The 15,414-nt window shown below is 44.2% G+C and overlaps 3 protein-coding genes across 7 annotated transcripts; 2 read left to right on the top strand and 1 right to left on the bottom strand.

Moving 5' to 3' along the window:
* Positions 1-403: 403 nt before the first annotated feature.
* Positions 404-3,515, bottom strand: Pig-a (phosphatidylinositol glycan anchor biosynthesis class A). Of its 2 annotated transcripts, none has more exons than XM_077414682.1 (8): positions 3,328-3,515; positions 3,066-3,247; positions 2,780-2,936; positions 2,409-2,588; positions 1,783-2,017; positions 1,403-1,700; positions 792-1,152; positions 404-548 (listed from the first exon to the last, which is right to left on the bottom strand). In XM_077414682.1, the coding sequence occupies exons 2-8, from the start codon at positions 3,089-3,091 to the stop codon at positions 477-479; spliced, it is 1,329 nt and encodes a 442-aa protein (XP_077270808.1). In that variant the 5' UTR covers positions 3,092-3,247; positions 3,328-3,515; the 3' UTR covers positions 404-476. The 2 variants fall into 2 exon arrangements, with proteins under 2 accessions (XP_077270808.1, XP_077270809.1); XM_077414683.1 differs by having other exon boundaries at positions 2,409-2,567.
* A 148-nt stretch (positions 3,516-3,663) lies between these two features.
* LOC143902005 (U5 small nuclear ribonucleoprotein 40 kDa protein) lies at positions 3,664-6,526 on the top strand. The gene is made up of 6 exons (XM_077414684.1): positions 3,664-3,925; positions 3,996-4,125; positions 4,208-4,521; positions 4,606-4,878; positions 4,992-5,157; positions 5,942-6,526. Exons 1-6 carry the CDS (start codon positions 3,812-3,814, stop codon positions 5,992-5,994), a joined length of 1,050 nt encoding a protein of 349 aa, XP_077270810.1. The 5' UTR covers positions 3,664-3,811; the 3' UTR covers positions 5,995-6,526.
* Positions 6,527-6,765: 239 nt separating this feature from the next.
* Rhogap93b (MyTH4 and RhoGAP_KIAA1688 domain-containing protein RhoGAP93B) lies at positions 6,766-15,368 on the top strand. Of its 4 annotated transcripts, none has more exons than XM_077414675.1 (11): positions 6,766-7,180; positions 8,913-9,014; positions 9,647-9,785; positions 10,554-10,718; positions 10,797-11,346; positions 11,454-12,026; positions 12,119-12,535; positions 12,616-12,804; positions 12,896-13,749; positions 13,868-14,311; positions 14,609-15,368. In XM_077414675.1, exons 1-11 carry the CDS (start codon positions 7,167-7,169, stop codon positions 14,801-14,803), a joined length of 3,642 nt encoding a protein of 1,213 aa, XP_077270801.1. In that variant the 5' UTR covers positions 6,766-7,166; the 3' UTR covers positions 14,804-15,368. The 4 variants fall into 4 exon arrangements, with proteins under 4 accessions (XP_077270801.1, XP_077270800.1, XP_077270802.1 ...); XM_077414674.1 differs by having other exon boundaries at positions 6,767-7,180; positions 8,910-9,014; XM_077414676.1 differs by lacking the exon at positions 6,766-7,180 and adding an exon at positions 7,771-8,790 and having other exon boundaries at positions 8,910-9,014.
* Positions 15,369-15,414: the final 46 nt, after the last annotated feature.

Genomic DNA, 15,414 nt, shown 5'->3' with positions numbered 1-15,414 from the left:
TTAATATTAATTATTAATTAACTCAATATTATTTTCATAAATCCGATGTTTCAACATTGGACTGGCGAGTCAGTATTTGAATGTTACGCCATGTGCCGTCATTTATTTTAAAACGCATATAAATTACGCGTGCGAGAAAGCAGGATAGTATAATAAATAAAATTGTTATAAACAGTCGTCTCTCAGTTGTAATTCTATATACGTACAAGTATTATGACATTTGTACTTTGCGCATTGTTATCTCTATGTGTACAACATCTATACATACGTTATATATGTATATAATTATATTTCTTTAAAAATTTATCGGTAAATGCAACGACGATTGTTCTTCTTACGCGGAGACACACCATAATTACCTGTATAACAATAAGTTTTGCAGAAAACAAGTTTTTCTGGAACGTTTCCAAAGTACCTATAGAATAAAATACTTGAACACATTGAGAAATTTACATTTCAGGCTTCTGCAATTGTAGTTAATCTTCTTTTCCTTTCCCGTTGGATGGTACAACATGAATATCGTTGTAATCTCGCGCAATATCGATATACTGAAAATTTGTTTATTTTTATGTGAACGAATAAATTTATTTATAAATACAAAGATTCTCTTTGATATGCATATTAAATATGCGCATATAGCAGTAGACAATTTAAAAAAATAAAAATTAAATACGTAAGCCAATAATGAAAAAAAATAAGAAAAGAATTTTACACAAAATTAAAAAACATGACAATATACAAATTATAACTAATAGAATACATGCGTATAAGTTAGGTGATTTTGAAATTACCTTTCTTGGGACGAGGAATTCCAGGACTTGTAGTATTATATAGCATAACGACAGTACGAGCAAGTAGGCCAATACACCACTTTGTATTTGATTAGCTAATCGCTGTCCTAGATTTCTTTTCGCTTCACGTTTCACTAAATTATACACTATTTCCGTACGTTTGGTAATGTTGAACCAATTGTAATATAAGCCTATCCTCCTATGCGTTTCGAAAGGGCATTCAACATTGCCCTTTTTGTAGTTCGTTATAGCCATCTCTAGCCCATTAATTAATCCAGGTACAGTGGGTTCCACGAGGTAAATCAGATCCGGCGGTAAAACTTCCGGAATACCTCCAACTTTCGTTGACACTACTTGCAAACTATAAAATAGTATTTATTATTTTCATTTTTGTTATTTAAAAATCTTGTTAATGAAAGAAAAAATGTGCTAAATGGTATTTATTAAAGAAACTAAGAAAGGAGGGAGAGAGAGAGAGAGAGAGAGAGAGAGAGAGAGAGAGAGAGAGAGAGAGAGAGAGAGAGAGAGAGAGAGAGAGAGAGAGAGAGAGAGATCTAAATTAATTTCAGGCATCATAACAAGAAGACAAGATGCATCATGTTGCAGTTTACCCGCAAGAAGCTGCTTCTACAATAGCCATACAGTAAGCCTCTGTCAGGCTTGTATTCAGGAAGATATGACCCTTATTCAGAACGTGTTTGACTTGAGAGTGCTCCAGACTGCCTAACAAGGTAACTCTATGTTGCAACAGATTTCTCTCCCTTACTTCCTCTATGAGCCATCTCTTCGGACCGTCTCCACCGATCAAGAATTGTACATTCTTATGACGCGAACAGATCTCGGGTATTACATAGGCTAGAAGGTCAACACCCTTCCTATACACCAATCGCGATATTATTACTATGGTAACTGAAATTTACGGTCACATTATGGCAATTAGACTGATACGTTCATAATACAGCCAGAAAGAGATCTTGGAATCTGAACTTACTAAAGTCGTTGTTCCGTTTACCGATGTCAGGTGTAAATAATGCGGTGTCCACGGCGTTTGGAATAACCGACACCTTTTCCTTTTGCACTTTGGCTCGCAATACTGTATTTTCCTTTCCCGTATGAGACACGCATATGCAATGATCGCAGTCGACCAACGATATCTCGAGAAACTTGTTCGTCAGAATAGCGGACGCATCCGCAAAACCAAAAAGAGAATGATCCGTGAATACTGTCTGCAAACATAGCGTTAGTCACCTCGTGCTTTCTAAGCGCCATTCTCTAACAACACATGTAGCTTCTGAGAATGTTCAGATGATGTCGCAAAAATAGAGAATATTATAGGATGTTCTCAGTAAATTAGGTTTATATTCTAAGTACATTCATGATCTTCCATATTTTATCTATTTTATGACGTGTAATTTACCAAATATGTTCTTTTGCATTCCGAGGAAGACTTAGTAAGTTGAAACGTAAACTATTTATATTTATATGATTTAATAAAATTGTTTTTGGTTTAAATCAATATCCTTCGTTTTTGCTCGAAAGTCGGCTGTTTGATTTATGTTTAGCTTTACATTTATGATAACATGCACTGTTAGGGTCGTTAGTACAATCAAGACTTACTTTCAGTCCCATTAATCTACCAATCAGCATCCCTTCGTGCGCTAAAGCGGAAAATGCAGAATGGCCGTGTATTATCTGTATATCTTCTCTTATGAAGATATACCTAATGAGTGGAAGAGAGCACACCATCGTTGGAAGAACACACTGGTTGTAGAAGACCTTGACGGGAATGTAATATACCTTAAATGAGACACAAGTAATAAGAAAAAAAAAGGTGTGATTATTAAGCGTCGTCTACAATACACGGAGTAAGCGTGGAGTAATTCCATTGTAGACGACGCTACACCTGCCTACTCTTACTCCTTACTCCACGCTTACTCCGTGTATCGTAGACGATGCTTTACAGCTAATCGAATAAAGACGAAACGTACTTTCAGACCGTTTGTCATATATCTAATTCCTATTCTGTCCCCATAGGAATGTGTGAGGATCACCACTTTGTGTCCGTGCTCCAGTAAACATTGGGACAGATTGAAGATGTGCTCCTCGACGCCGCCCATGTTCGGATAGAAGAAATCCGAGACCATGCTGTACAAACCATATGTATATTACATGTATATACAATAAAAACACAGAACTAGGTTTATCAACGATAAATGAGAGAGAAAGAAGTATTCGCGTGTGTGCAGCTTCAAAGCGAAAGGATATTATACAAACCATATTTTGTGTCTTGCACCGCTCATCTTCACGCCCGTGCATGATTCACGCTGCTCGATTAACGCGACTGCAAATTTGCCGTATCATCGTCCTCCGTTCCCGCCCGATAACGGTCTTGTTATTATCCCATCGCGGCGCACGTCGGGTCGTCTCGGATCATATTCATGCATCTCTAATCAGTTCTGATAATAGACAATAGTAGGCGATTAACATATTTGTGGGCGGTCGCACGATAATTTACGCCCGGAAAGCATTTTCTAACCTCAATCGCGAAAAAACCTCGAATTTACTTCGCGCCGAGGACTCGGCAAGCTGGTCCGTTTATGGGAGTTTCATTCGGCGTTTCAGAACTTCCTTGTGCGCAATAAACCTCAGATCGTATTTAATTCTATGTATTTCTACCGCAAATTTAATATAAGAGTTTCAGCACCAAGCAATAATATTTTGCAAATTATTTTGCTCCGAATGCTCCCTCCCACTCCCTCCCTAGTCTTGAAACTCTGACTGAACCTCCACCTCCAGCCTCCAGTAAGTAGCCAACCAACAAAGATTTATATACCGGTAAAGCCTCTCAGTCTCAGGTGGATAATAGAAGAACGTTGATATTACCGGCTATAAGGAACTCGAAGGTCTCGAAGTACTCAAACTAGATTCAAATGGCGCTTTAGTTTATCGCGAATCGCGACGCGAAATCGAGTAAATAAATGTCCCCGTTGTGCTTGAAGTTGAATTGATATTCCACCAACATGCCGATCTTGGACAAAAGAAAGGGAGACGATATTCTGGCGTTGGTGCCCGCTTCGAAAAGAACCAAGAATGAAGTCGTCTTCAGCAGTAGAGAGAAGGCGGTTGTGCAGAGCGTAAGTATAACCTCAAGTGTGTTGTACGTTCTTGGAAAAAATAACGTTTGTTAATAATAAAATTTTTAAGGGCCCACCACGGACGTCCTCCTTAATGTCGATGATAATGCTGCTCGAGGGACACCAGGGAGATATTTTCTCTATAGAATTTCATCCAGAGGGACAGTATCTCGCTTCCACGGGATTTGATCGGCAAATTTGTACGTTTCGCGCAGAGCTGGATTGACACGTTTATGTGTAAATTCAGTTATTTTGTCTAATGTGGTATTGCGTACTTTACAGTTATCTGGAATGTTTATGGAGAATGCGAAAATATTGGCATCATGACCGGGCACAGTGGCGCAGTGATGGAGTTACATTTCAGTCCGGACGGCAATCATTTGTACACAGCTAGCACAGACATGACGCTGGGTTTGTGGGATATAGTAGCTGGGACACGAATTAAGAAGCTGAAGGGTCATACTTCGTTCGTGAATTCCATATCGGGGGCAAGAAGGGGACCTACGCTGCTCTGCTCGGGCAGCGACGATAGTACGATACGTATCTGGGATCCCAGGAAACGGGGTCAATGTTATACATTGAATAATACATACCAGGTATATCATAAAATTGTATTTTTTATTGAATAATATGAATAACGAAAGCGGCATTTGTGTACAAACTTTTGTTAACGCTACTAGGTTACCGCAGTGACGTTCAACGATACGGCAGAACAAGTGATTAGCGGCGGGATTGATAACGACATAAAGGTGTGGGATCTTCGAAAGAACGCGGTACTTTACAAGTTGAAAGGACACACCGACACCATCACTGGATTGAGCCTCAGTCCCGATGGATCTTACATACTTTCCAACGCCATGGATAACACACTGAAGATATGGGACGTAAGACCATTCGCGCCCTATGAGCGCTGCGTGAAGATACTGTCTGGACATCAGCATAATTTCGAAAAGGTGTCCCTTCGTACTGCCTTAATCTGATCTATAAGAACCTGAAAAAAGAATTGTCTGTAGCTCTATGCCATAGACGATGGGAAATTGCACAGCTTTAACATTGCTCTTTTTAGAACCTTCTGAGATGTGCGTGGTCACCGGACGGTAGCAAAGTATCGGCGGGATCGTCAGATCGGTTTCACTACGTCTGGGATACGACGAGTCGTAGGATATTGTACAAATTGCCGGGGCACAATGGATCTGTAAATGACATCGATTTTCACCCGAAGGAGCCTATAGGTATGGGACGATTCGTAATAAGATAAATCTCATATCAATGTATCAAATATATATATATATATATATATATATATATATATATATAGAGAGAGAGAGAGAGAGAGAGAATGTATTTGATATATTAAATATATAATATAAAATATTTGATATATCAAATATAGGATAGATTTAATATGAGAGATTTATATATGAGGGAAACAAGGGAAAAACGCGCGATCAATCTGTCTGTCAGGAGTAATTTCGAGAAAAGCGCTATTTTAAGTTTTAAGGCATCAGATATCTTGGGAAGCTATTGAAAAAAAGTACTGGCAGTGAGTATCGGAATGCATAGTGTTTATTTAGTGTTTACATTGTATGTTGGACTTTTATGGTTTTCTTCACAAACATGTGGACTATGATTGTTTTTTCCCAGCACGGCACATCTTTCGGCCTTATTTCCAATGAATTGTAACTGTTCTTGATCAAAGCCGATAAGAATTATGAGAATTCTTTGAAAATGCCACAAGAGGTCTGTTCTTTTTAGCTGAAGCTTTTAGCTTTCTTTTCACTATGGAGAGAAAAAGAGAAAAGATGAACCGTACAAGAAGTTCAGCTGAAAAGAACAGGCCTAAGATAGCATCGTCAGATCAATTTCGACAAAAAGTGGACTTTGATTGTTTTTCTCCCGCACTCTTCATATATAAATCTCTTATGTAGATAAACCTCTCATATCAAAAATAAACAATGTGAATTTTGTACGTTTTCTGACGTATTTCGATAAACAATAATATTGCATTTGTTTCAGTGTGCTCGGGATCTAGCGACAAGCAAATCTACCTGGGTGAAATCGAGACTTAATAGCGTGTAACTTATTCTTAATATATCTGTTACTGGCAAAGTCCGCATGGTGTGCAGTGTCGGCATTGCACAACGCGACTGGGCGAAGTAGTTTATTAGCGGACATTGCCCGGTTTGATGTGGGCAAAGTTAACGCTGCCCATCGAACGATGACAATGTCAGTAACTGTTATCATTGCCCGGGCAGTGCCGACACTGCATACCATGCAGACTTTGTCCGTAACACATCTACGCATATAATACCTGTAAAAAGAAAAAAAAATTGCCTTTGAATATCGGTAATTTGTCCCTTGTTAGTTTCATTTCCTTTCCTACATTATGCGCATTTTCTCATTCTCCTTTCAGAGATAATCATCATTAATTATAATTTAGTCATATCAGAGAGGTTTCTCTCTGGTCATATGCGAGTTCATGGCAATGAAAGCTTGCGCGGGTCGATAATAACGAGAGTCAATCGCCCGAATCGCTTTCTGCAATTTCTACGATCGGCAATATAACGGTCGCGATTAATCGCTCGATCGATCGCACGGGAGTGCGGCGCAGTTCACGAGGCTCGGAGCGAGGGAAGGAGGGGGAGGGGCGAGAAAGAGGGACGGAGGAGGGCACACACGCGCGCGTGCGAAAGCGAATTTTTGTCACTACCCGTGGGCCCCGTGGGGAGTACTGCTGGCGGCTGGCGGCGCGCGGCGCGGCGCAGCGGGGCGGCGAAACTAACCACGAACTAAACAGAAGAAAAAAGATGGCCGCCGCGAGGCTGCCGTGAAGGGGCCGCGTCGCTGCTCGCGCTCGCGCGGAAATGGGACGTTGCGACATCCGAGTGTCATCCGTCGTCACAGTGCCAAGTGCTCGGGCGAGTGGTGGTGAATCGTCGGCGAGGGTGACCGGTGACGTGCCCGAAGGGTAAAGCGGAGGGGGCAAGCGGGTTGAGACTGGAGTGGAGTGGAAAAGCGGAGCGCGGTAGCGCACCGCGCCGCGCTGCACTCGTCGCGCGTTGCAACAACGACGACGGTGACGAGGCGAGAGACGACGGCGACGGCCGCAGCGGCGACGAGGAGGACGGAGGGAACAACGACGAGGACGAGGACGACGACGACGACGGCGACGGCGACGGCGACGGCGGCGGCGGCGGCGGCAGCGTTGGCGGCGACGGCGGGCCAGCCGGAGACGCGCGAGATGGCATCCGACGGGTAAGGGCCCTCGGCACCACGGCGAGAAACCTGCCTGTCCCTTAACTGCACCCGACTGCACCCGGAGGTGCAGCAGCGCGTTTGCTGCTCTAAGGAAAACGCGGCCGTCGCGAAACACACACACGGGACCGACGGTGTGCTCGCGGATCGATAGTGAATTTTTTTTTTTTTTACAGTCACCCGTCCCAGTTTTCTCCCTCTCTCCGTCTCCGTCCTGCACTCTGCTCTCGCTCTCTCTTTCTCTCTCTCTCCGTCCTGCTCCGTTCTTTCCCTTCGGTGCAGCGAGGGAGAGAAAGAGAGAAAGAGAGGGACAGAGAAAGAAAGACAGAAGAATTCGCCGTCGCCTCCCTGATAACCGAGCGCGAGCGATTTTCCGCTGCGCTCGCTCCTCGCTCCTTCGCGCGGAGCGCTTTCGCGCTGAAGTTAGCCGTCGTCGCGATTGGGCGGGTCTCTCTCTCTCGCTCGCTCCCTCACGCGCGGTCTTCGCGGCCCTCGCGCACATTTTCGCGCTATATTTCGCAGTCCGCGTTTCAGGCTCGCTCGCGTCGTACGTCGTACGCCGCCGTACGCGCGTTTTCCTCTCGGTGTTACCGCGCCCCCGTTCCTCTTCCTTCCTTCCTTCTCTCGTTTCTCTCTATCCATCCTATTCTCATTCCTCTCTTTCTCTCTCTCTCTCTCTCCTTCTTCCTTTTCCCCGCGCGCGTCAACGCTATTCCGCTATACGTATACCGCTCGCGATCCACGCGCGAATGGATCTCCGCGGCCTATTTCAGCCAATTAAACGGCCAGCATGACATCAGAGCAGACGACCTCTCTCTCTCTCGTTGCATCGCGGCCCAGCATTCCTATTAATTTGCGGGGCCTCGTGTCAGGGTGGGGTGCGGCGCCGGCGGGACGGATGGACGAGCGGGCGAAACACCCTTCTTCGTTCGCCCCGATTGTCATCATCGCTCCGTCGCGGTCGGCCGTCGGCCTCCGTTGAGAACGTTCTCGCGCCCCGCGAATCTTGAGCGCGGTCGCCGGGTGTCCCTCTTTCCAACCCCCTCTTCTCCCTGCCATCGCCCCTTCTTGTCGGTCTGTTTGCGGCGAGGGCGATTTTTTTCCCCTCCTGAGGTCGCGCCGTACGATGTTCCAATTAAGCTCTCCGGTATCGCTGTCGCTTTAAAACGCGCCACACGTTGCTTCGCGCGAGTCACCTTCCCGCCCCCCCCTTTTTTTTCTACTCCGCTTCTCCCCGTGAGAAATCGCGCACGACGTATTCCGATTTCCGAGACGTATATAATATCGGTGGCGAGGATACGCGGTGGATGTAAATAAGAAATGGGGGCTACGGTCTGCCGTCGGCCCCGTGCATCGCGAATCGCGACGATATATTTCTGTTCGGTGTCTCGCGCTCCAGGACTGCCTCGTGACATATCGATCCCGCCTTACGATTTTATCGTTCAAGCACTGCGTGCATATCTGAGAATCCGCGCGAGCATATCGGTTCGTATCGTGCGAGTGACCGAAAAAGAGAAAAAGAAAAAGAAAAAAAACTGTCGAAGGCGAGCAGCCCGCGACGGCGAGTGAAAGTTTTAGGGGAAGAGAGTGATTTGGAGCCGTTGCGCAAGGTGTATTGCCTTCCTGGCCGCGCTGGGTTATTTTAGGACCCGATAGATTCGCGATCGCGGAGAATTAAAGCCACCCCCCCCCTCCCTCAGGGATAGATGTTAATGGCTGACAATTGCAGCAGGATGGAATGGGTGGAGATCATAGAGCCACGCACGAAGGAGCACATGTACGCGAACCTGACCACGGGAGAATGCGTATGGGATCCTCCACCGGGTGTACCTGTGTAAGCTATTCCCTCCTTATATCGATTCTTCAGTAGTTTTCGTGCAGCGTGCCTCACGTCTATTTGATAATTCGCTGAAAGAATTAGTCCTCGAACTGTTTTTTTTTTTACAGTAAATTGTTTCTCTAAACAATTTAGAGAATAAATATAATTCTCTAAAATTTTAGAGAATAAATTTAATTTTCTAAAATTTTTGAGAATAAATTAACTCTTTAAAATTTTAGAGAACGAGTTAACTCTAAAAGTTTTAGAGGATAAGTTAACTCTCTAAATCTTAGAGAATAAGTTAACTCTCTAAAATTTCAGAGAACGAGTTAACTCTCTAAAAATCTTAGAGAATAAGTTAATTTTCTAAAATTTTAGAGAATAAACAATTTAGAGAAAATAAATTATCCATTTTTTTCTGGTGGCTAATATAATTTCGAGGTTGAATCAATCATCTTATTCTAATGTGCCTAATTTACAATTAGCTATTATCTTAAAGTTATATTCATTTAACTTGATTATATGTAATCAGCTAATTATCTCGAGATGGTTACCATTGTAATTATTTTAGAGAAAGTTATCTTAGAGAAAGTCACCAGCTATGACGATAAATGTAGTGCCTACATGTCCCGTTTAATAATTTGTAGGAAAAAGACGGACAACAATCAGTGGTGGGAGCTGTTCGATCAGAATACCTCGCGGTTTTATTATTACAACGCGACATCTCAGAAAACCGTGTGGCACCGCCCGACGGACTGTGACATCATCCCGTTGGCGAAACTTCAGGTAAAATGAAAAACATTTCGATATCGTTTTGATATGATTTAACACATTTATACAATATTGGTGCCGGCAGCGCGGTGAGTCACGTCGATTGAGTTGGCTATTCGGCGTTTCGAGTGCAGATAAAATCCAGATAAGATCGTGCCTTCCATCGGCCGGCATCCGCCGGGAATCTGTACTTACTTTACGGATCACATAAAATCTGCGAGTTCCGCATACGTTCTCGCACGCGCGTGTATATATATTCACGGATGTGTGTAATGATTTGTGAGTTTCTCCGGGATAACGCACGTTACACAGAACTTCGTGTATCTTAAAGTGGTGGAGATATAAGTGTGCAAGCGCGTCTGCTCTTTTCTCAGCTATAAATAGACGTTTGCAGCGGGGAGAAAAAACTCTGGTTTACATTATACCACGATACTATCATGAAACTTCTCTCATGATAATGTTATTCATTTAAAGTTTGACAAAAATATGATTGCCAGATGTCTCCCGGAAAATACACATATTCTATAGCATCTACTTATATGTTGAAATATAACAGATTATAAAACAGTAGGATTGCATGGGATGTACATAAATGATAATATAAATTGCGATCTTATTTGTGTCAAACGTTTTATAAAACATTATATTCTCTATTATTCTTCTATATTTTATAGATAGAGAAGATTAATGTTGGCTATCAATCGTTAATTTATTATATTTTATTTATTAATTTATATATATATATATATATATATATATATATATTTACTTATATTTATATAGACGCTAAAACAGAACACGGAACCTGCAAGCGGTAGCACATCTGATACTCAAAAGGTAACCGAGCCGAGAAAGAAAGAATCCGTCTCGACGCAGACGCAAACTCCTTCGGTTAGTCGATCGACGCGATTTAACCATCAGGAGAATACGAATTTGACTCCGACACTGGTAAATTTAATTTTCTTCCGAGGATTTAGACGATATTGACCTATCGAGATTCTACATGACTACGTTTTTTTCTCGTAGCAAGCTCTTTCTCTCGCTAGTGCGAACAAAACGCGGACTTTTACGGTTGGCGTCGATCTTCAGACTTCTCCTCCCTCTCCGTCTCCGTCCGCGAGACGACACCATCATCACCATCATCACCACAATAACAGGCATCACAGGCACCATGAAGTACCCACGACACGTACCAGACAACACAATCACTCGCAGGATTCTGGTAGATCCAGCGACAGCTCTGTCTCGCACAGTAGGACTTCCTTGGAGTCAACCGGTTATCGTTTGTTGGACTCGCTACACAGGCATCATCGTTCGCCCGCGCAAACGCCGGTGAACACCGCACAATCCTCCCCTAGGCAGCACAGTAGCGGCACCGGCACCCTGGAGACTAGGTGTCACAAGAGCGGAACTCTCGAAAGTGTGAAAAATCAGAAGTCTGTATCGCTGGTGGGAGAACCACCGCCACTCGGTCTGTCGCTTTCGACCAGCACACCCCTGTTTAAGAAGAAGACCTTCACCGACCCGCAACGCGAAGGTAGGGCTGGAAACTTGGACCTAGACAAAAGTAAAAATGGTAAGGATGTATAATATTTGTTTTTACGTTCAAGTCATAATTACTTGTTACGTGCAAGCCACGTACATATCTTCCCGGTTGTATCGATTGTTTTCCTGATATTTTAGGTAGAGAAAGTAGTAGAGGCTCGTATGGTCCCGAGCCGAGTACATCGCCATATCGCGATTCTCTGATGGAATCTCGAGTCTTCAGGCAGGAAATGCCACCGTATCGTCCGCCTGAGGTTCAACTTAGCCATAGTTACAAATCACAAGGCGAGAAGTATGGTTCTTTAATGGAGAGTGGCAATCGTTACCATAGGGATAGAGAGCGGGAGATGCAGCAGCATCATCGGGAACGAGTCAATAGTCTCGATAAAACGAACCCGCCAGCCTTTTATCCGAGTTCCATGCACTCGAGAAATATGAATAAGCAGCCGCAGGATGGTACGGGTAGCATAGGTAGAAGGCATCACGGATGTTCCGCGTCGCTTTCGGAAGCGAATGTCAGGGATGTGTATGGTGCAATGTTGTCCGAGAGAAACGATCCTGCCAAGAGTCTCGGTAGGGTCGCTGGCGTACATACCGGTAATACGTCGAAGCAGCGAGGAGGTCTCGAAGCGGTGGAGCGGGAGAGAGAGCGAGAGCGCGATAGGGAAAAGGAGTACAGGCGAAACACAGCGTGCAATAACTCACTCGACTGTAAGCGAGATAATCTTTATATTTCTTTCGCCACCTTCCTGTACGATGTGCGCGTGTCTTTTGCAATACATGGGTGATTATTATTTTACAAGGTGTGCCGCAGCCGTTGGGTCGAAGTTACAGTTTCGTGCAACAGCAGAAGCAACAGCAAAAAATGCAGCAGCAGTTACATCAACAGCAGCAGCAGCAGCAACAACAGCAACAGGCTAGAAGGAGAGAGCGAGACGATGATGCTATGCACGAACGTTACTTGATGATAAGTCAAACCCACGAACAAACTAGACAAAGACTCAGTAGTAATACTAGCAGTAGCAACAGCAGCAACAGCAGCAGCAATAGTGCCGCAGGCGAAGAAACTGAGGGTCACGCTGAAGGAGACGACAGCAAGAAGAAAAGAAGTAATGGAAATCCCAGTCCCCCACCGTCGCCGTTTTACGGCAATCTTCTGGCTGATGCTGATCACTTATTACCGTTGCAACACTATATCCTTCAACAAGCGAAATTATCAGGTAATAAGCCAAAAATCTTTTTTACATCGCAGCTTTGTTCGACGAAATGTGTTTCATTGTTCTTCTTTTATAACACATAGGTTGTTACAAGTTCGGAGATCCTTTATTAGTAGAAGAAGGGGAAGATTCTTTGGATGAGGAAGGCGGCAGGGGCGAAGGTATCGGCGGAAGAGGTGATGACGATTCCGATGATCAATTCGCGGACGACGAAGCGGCCAGCAATCAAGGCGATTCGTCCAGTCAAGAATATCTCGAGGATCACTACGCGGGTATGAAATTATGTTGAAGATTATAAAATATATGACGTGTTTTATTGAACGTGTAATTAACGATGTATCCTTGTCTCGTAAATTTGTTTAGATTTAGGTAATTATGACACCGCGGGCTTAGCGACTTATTACACCACGGCCGACACTCTAACAAGGCCGCAAGCGCGACCGCCGTCACCGCCGAATATTGTGTCTCAGACGGAAGCGAGAGACAGTGTGGTGACTACAAGACAGGTCTCTATACCTACCGTAAGTTCAACTCCAAGTATTGGCATAACGAATGTCGATAACACTGACCTGGATGAAGCGCGGAGAGACGACAGCACGGGCGGCGGCGACATCGAGAAATACGCACAGGACAATCTCAATTTGAATTGCGGCAGACCGAAAGGGTTGAGATTGTTGTTTCGAAAGAAATTTAGCGTGCGGGACATTCTCAGCTGGTCGAAAGATCCAATACCGCAACCGATGCTCGCGATGGTGGACGGTGAGAAGCTACTCAAGAGGGAGGCTTGCAATTTATTCCGATTGGTTCAAGTGTACATGGGAGATCGCAAAGCCAACGTCGGCATGACATTGGACGGCGTCGCCATGGATATCGTGAATACCGCGTTCACGAAGCCGCCTCTACGGGACGAGTTGTATGTTCAGATCTGTCGGCAGACGACAGAGAATCCGCGGAAGGAGAGTCTGCGACGCGGATGGGAATTGATGGCTGTGTGTCTAGCTTTCGTGCCGCCTAGCGCCACGTTCGAGCCCTACCTGGAGGGCTATATGAACAGGCATCGCGATCCCAACTTCCAGTTCCCCGAGGTCGCCAAGTGGCCAATACACGTGCAAGTCAGTCATTATGCGACCGTAGCTTGCAAACGATTGCAACGGATCGGCGCGCACGGCAAACGACAACCTCGCAAGGCCACAGTGGAGGATATCGACCAAGCGAGGGTAATTAATTGCATTAACCATTACTAAAAGATCAATTATCGAGTATAGATTAATTTCACTTCGCGTTATAATATAGTGATTCTAAAAATTAGACATGTCTTTCGTGTTTTTCTCATAGATACAAATCTTTCGCGCGTCCATGTTCGGCGCGACGCTCTCGGAAGTTATGGCTTTACAAAGGGACCGCTTCCAGCATAGAGAGTTACCATGGATACAAACAACGCTGACGCGGCAAGTGCTCGTGCGTGGTGGCACGCTGACAGAGGGTATTTTCCGTGTGTCCGCGGACGCCGACGAAGTCAGCGCGTTGAAATCCTGCTTGGATAGGTTCGAAGACGGGGCAATTCTGGCAGCTTCTCAGGACGCTCACGCGCCCGCCTCCCTGCTGAAGTTATGGGTACGCGAATTGTACGAGCCGTTGATACCGGATTCCTTCTACGTAGAATGCGTGTCCATGCGGCACGACGATCCGGAAGCCTCCGCGGCAAATGTGGCTACGATCGTTGAACGTTTACCGGATCTTAACCGTCGTGTGCTGTGTCATCTAATACGCTTCCTACAAGTAAGAAACTATTTTATACATTCTCAATAAGAGAAAGCCAAATGAAAAATTCGTCTGCTATTTTCACCGTGCGCTTAGCCGCGTGCAATCGCGTGATTCTAAATATGTATTTATGTCAAACAAAATACTCATCGCTCTTTAAACAGTGTAGACCTATATGTACAGTAACGTTTAACGCTAGACGCACGGTGAGAGTACGAAGACTCGAGAGCAACATGCACTCGACACCGTTGAATCAAATTGAATAGAGAAACGCCTTTGGAGAACATATGCTACGATACTGAAACAATTTTACAGATATTCGCTAGACCCGAGGTGGTCGCCCGTACTAAAATGGACGCCAATAATCTTGCGATGGTGATGGCGCCGAATGTATTGCGGTGTACGTCCCAAGATCCTCGGGTAATCTTAGAGAATGCACGGAAGGAGATGGCCTTCGTCCGTACTCTCATCGAGTCATTAGACACCGCTTGGGTCGACGATCTTCACTGACCGTATCCTATCGCGCTAGAAAAAAGTCCGCTCTAGACTATTATGCCAAATGAATCAGCTGTATAGTCACGTCTATTGTTAGTTATCTCTCTTTTTCTCTCTATCTCTCTCTTTCACTGTTCTCAATTTAACTTCACACTCTTTTTGTTTATCCCAGTCACTAGTTTTCCCCATAGTCCCCTACATAAATGTTCTTCGTAACAGTAATTTAGTGCTAAAGTCTTACCAAGCTAATCGATCAACCCGCTCCCTTATTTTCTATTTATTATTTATATACAGATTCTATGTTATATGACAGATTTTAGAGATTATATTAGATTATATTATGTATATCGCTATATTATATCATATTATATATTTTACCAATCCCTTGTTACCGCGTCGAACAAACGTGGACGGCTTTTTTACTCAATCATTGTTGAATCTCGTGTAAGATAAAAAAAAGAAAGAATCATGTGTTACCGTGTATAGCTGCGTTCCGCGATAATCTTTTTGTATAAGCAACGGATTAACGTGTAAAGCGTTTTATCGAGGAGTAAACACTGCGAAAGATTAGCAAGCTGTAGTCGCAGGTGTGTTTCTTCGATTTTTCCCCCGAGATCTCCAGAAAC

Source organism: Temnothorax americanus, unplaced genomic scaffold (assembly GCF_048541705.1).
Source record: "Temnothorax americanus isolate GAGA-0224 unplaced genomic scaffold, ASM4854170v1 Scaffold37, whole genome shotgun sequence".
Lineage (NCBI taxonomy): Eukaryota > Metazoa > Arthropoda > Insecta > Hymenoptera > Formicidae > Temnothorax > Temnothorax americanus.
This window is presented reverse-complemented; position numbering and strand designations above follow the sequence as displayed.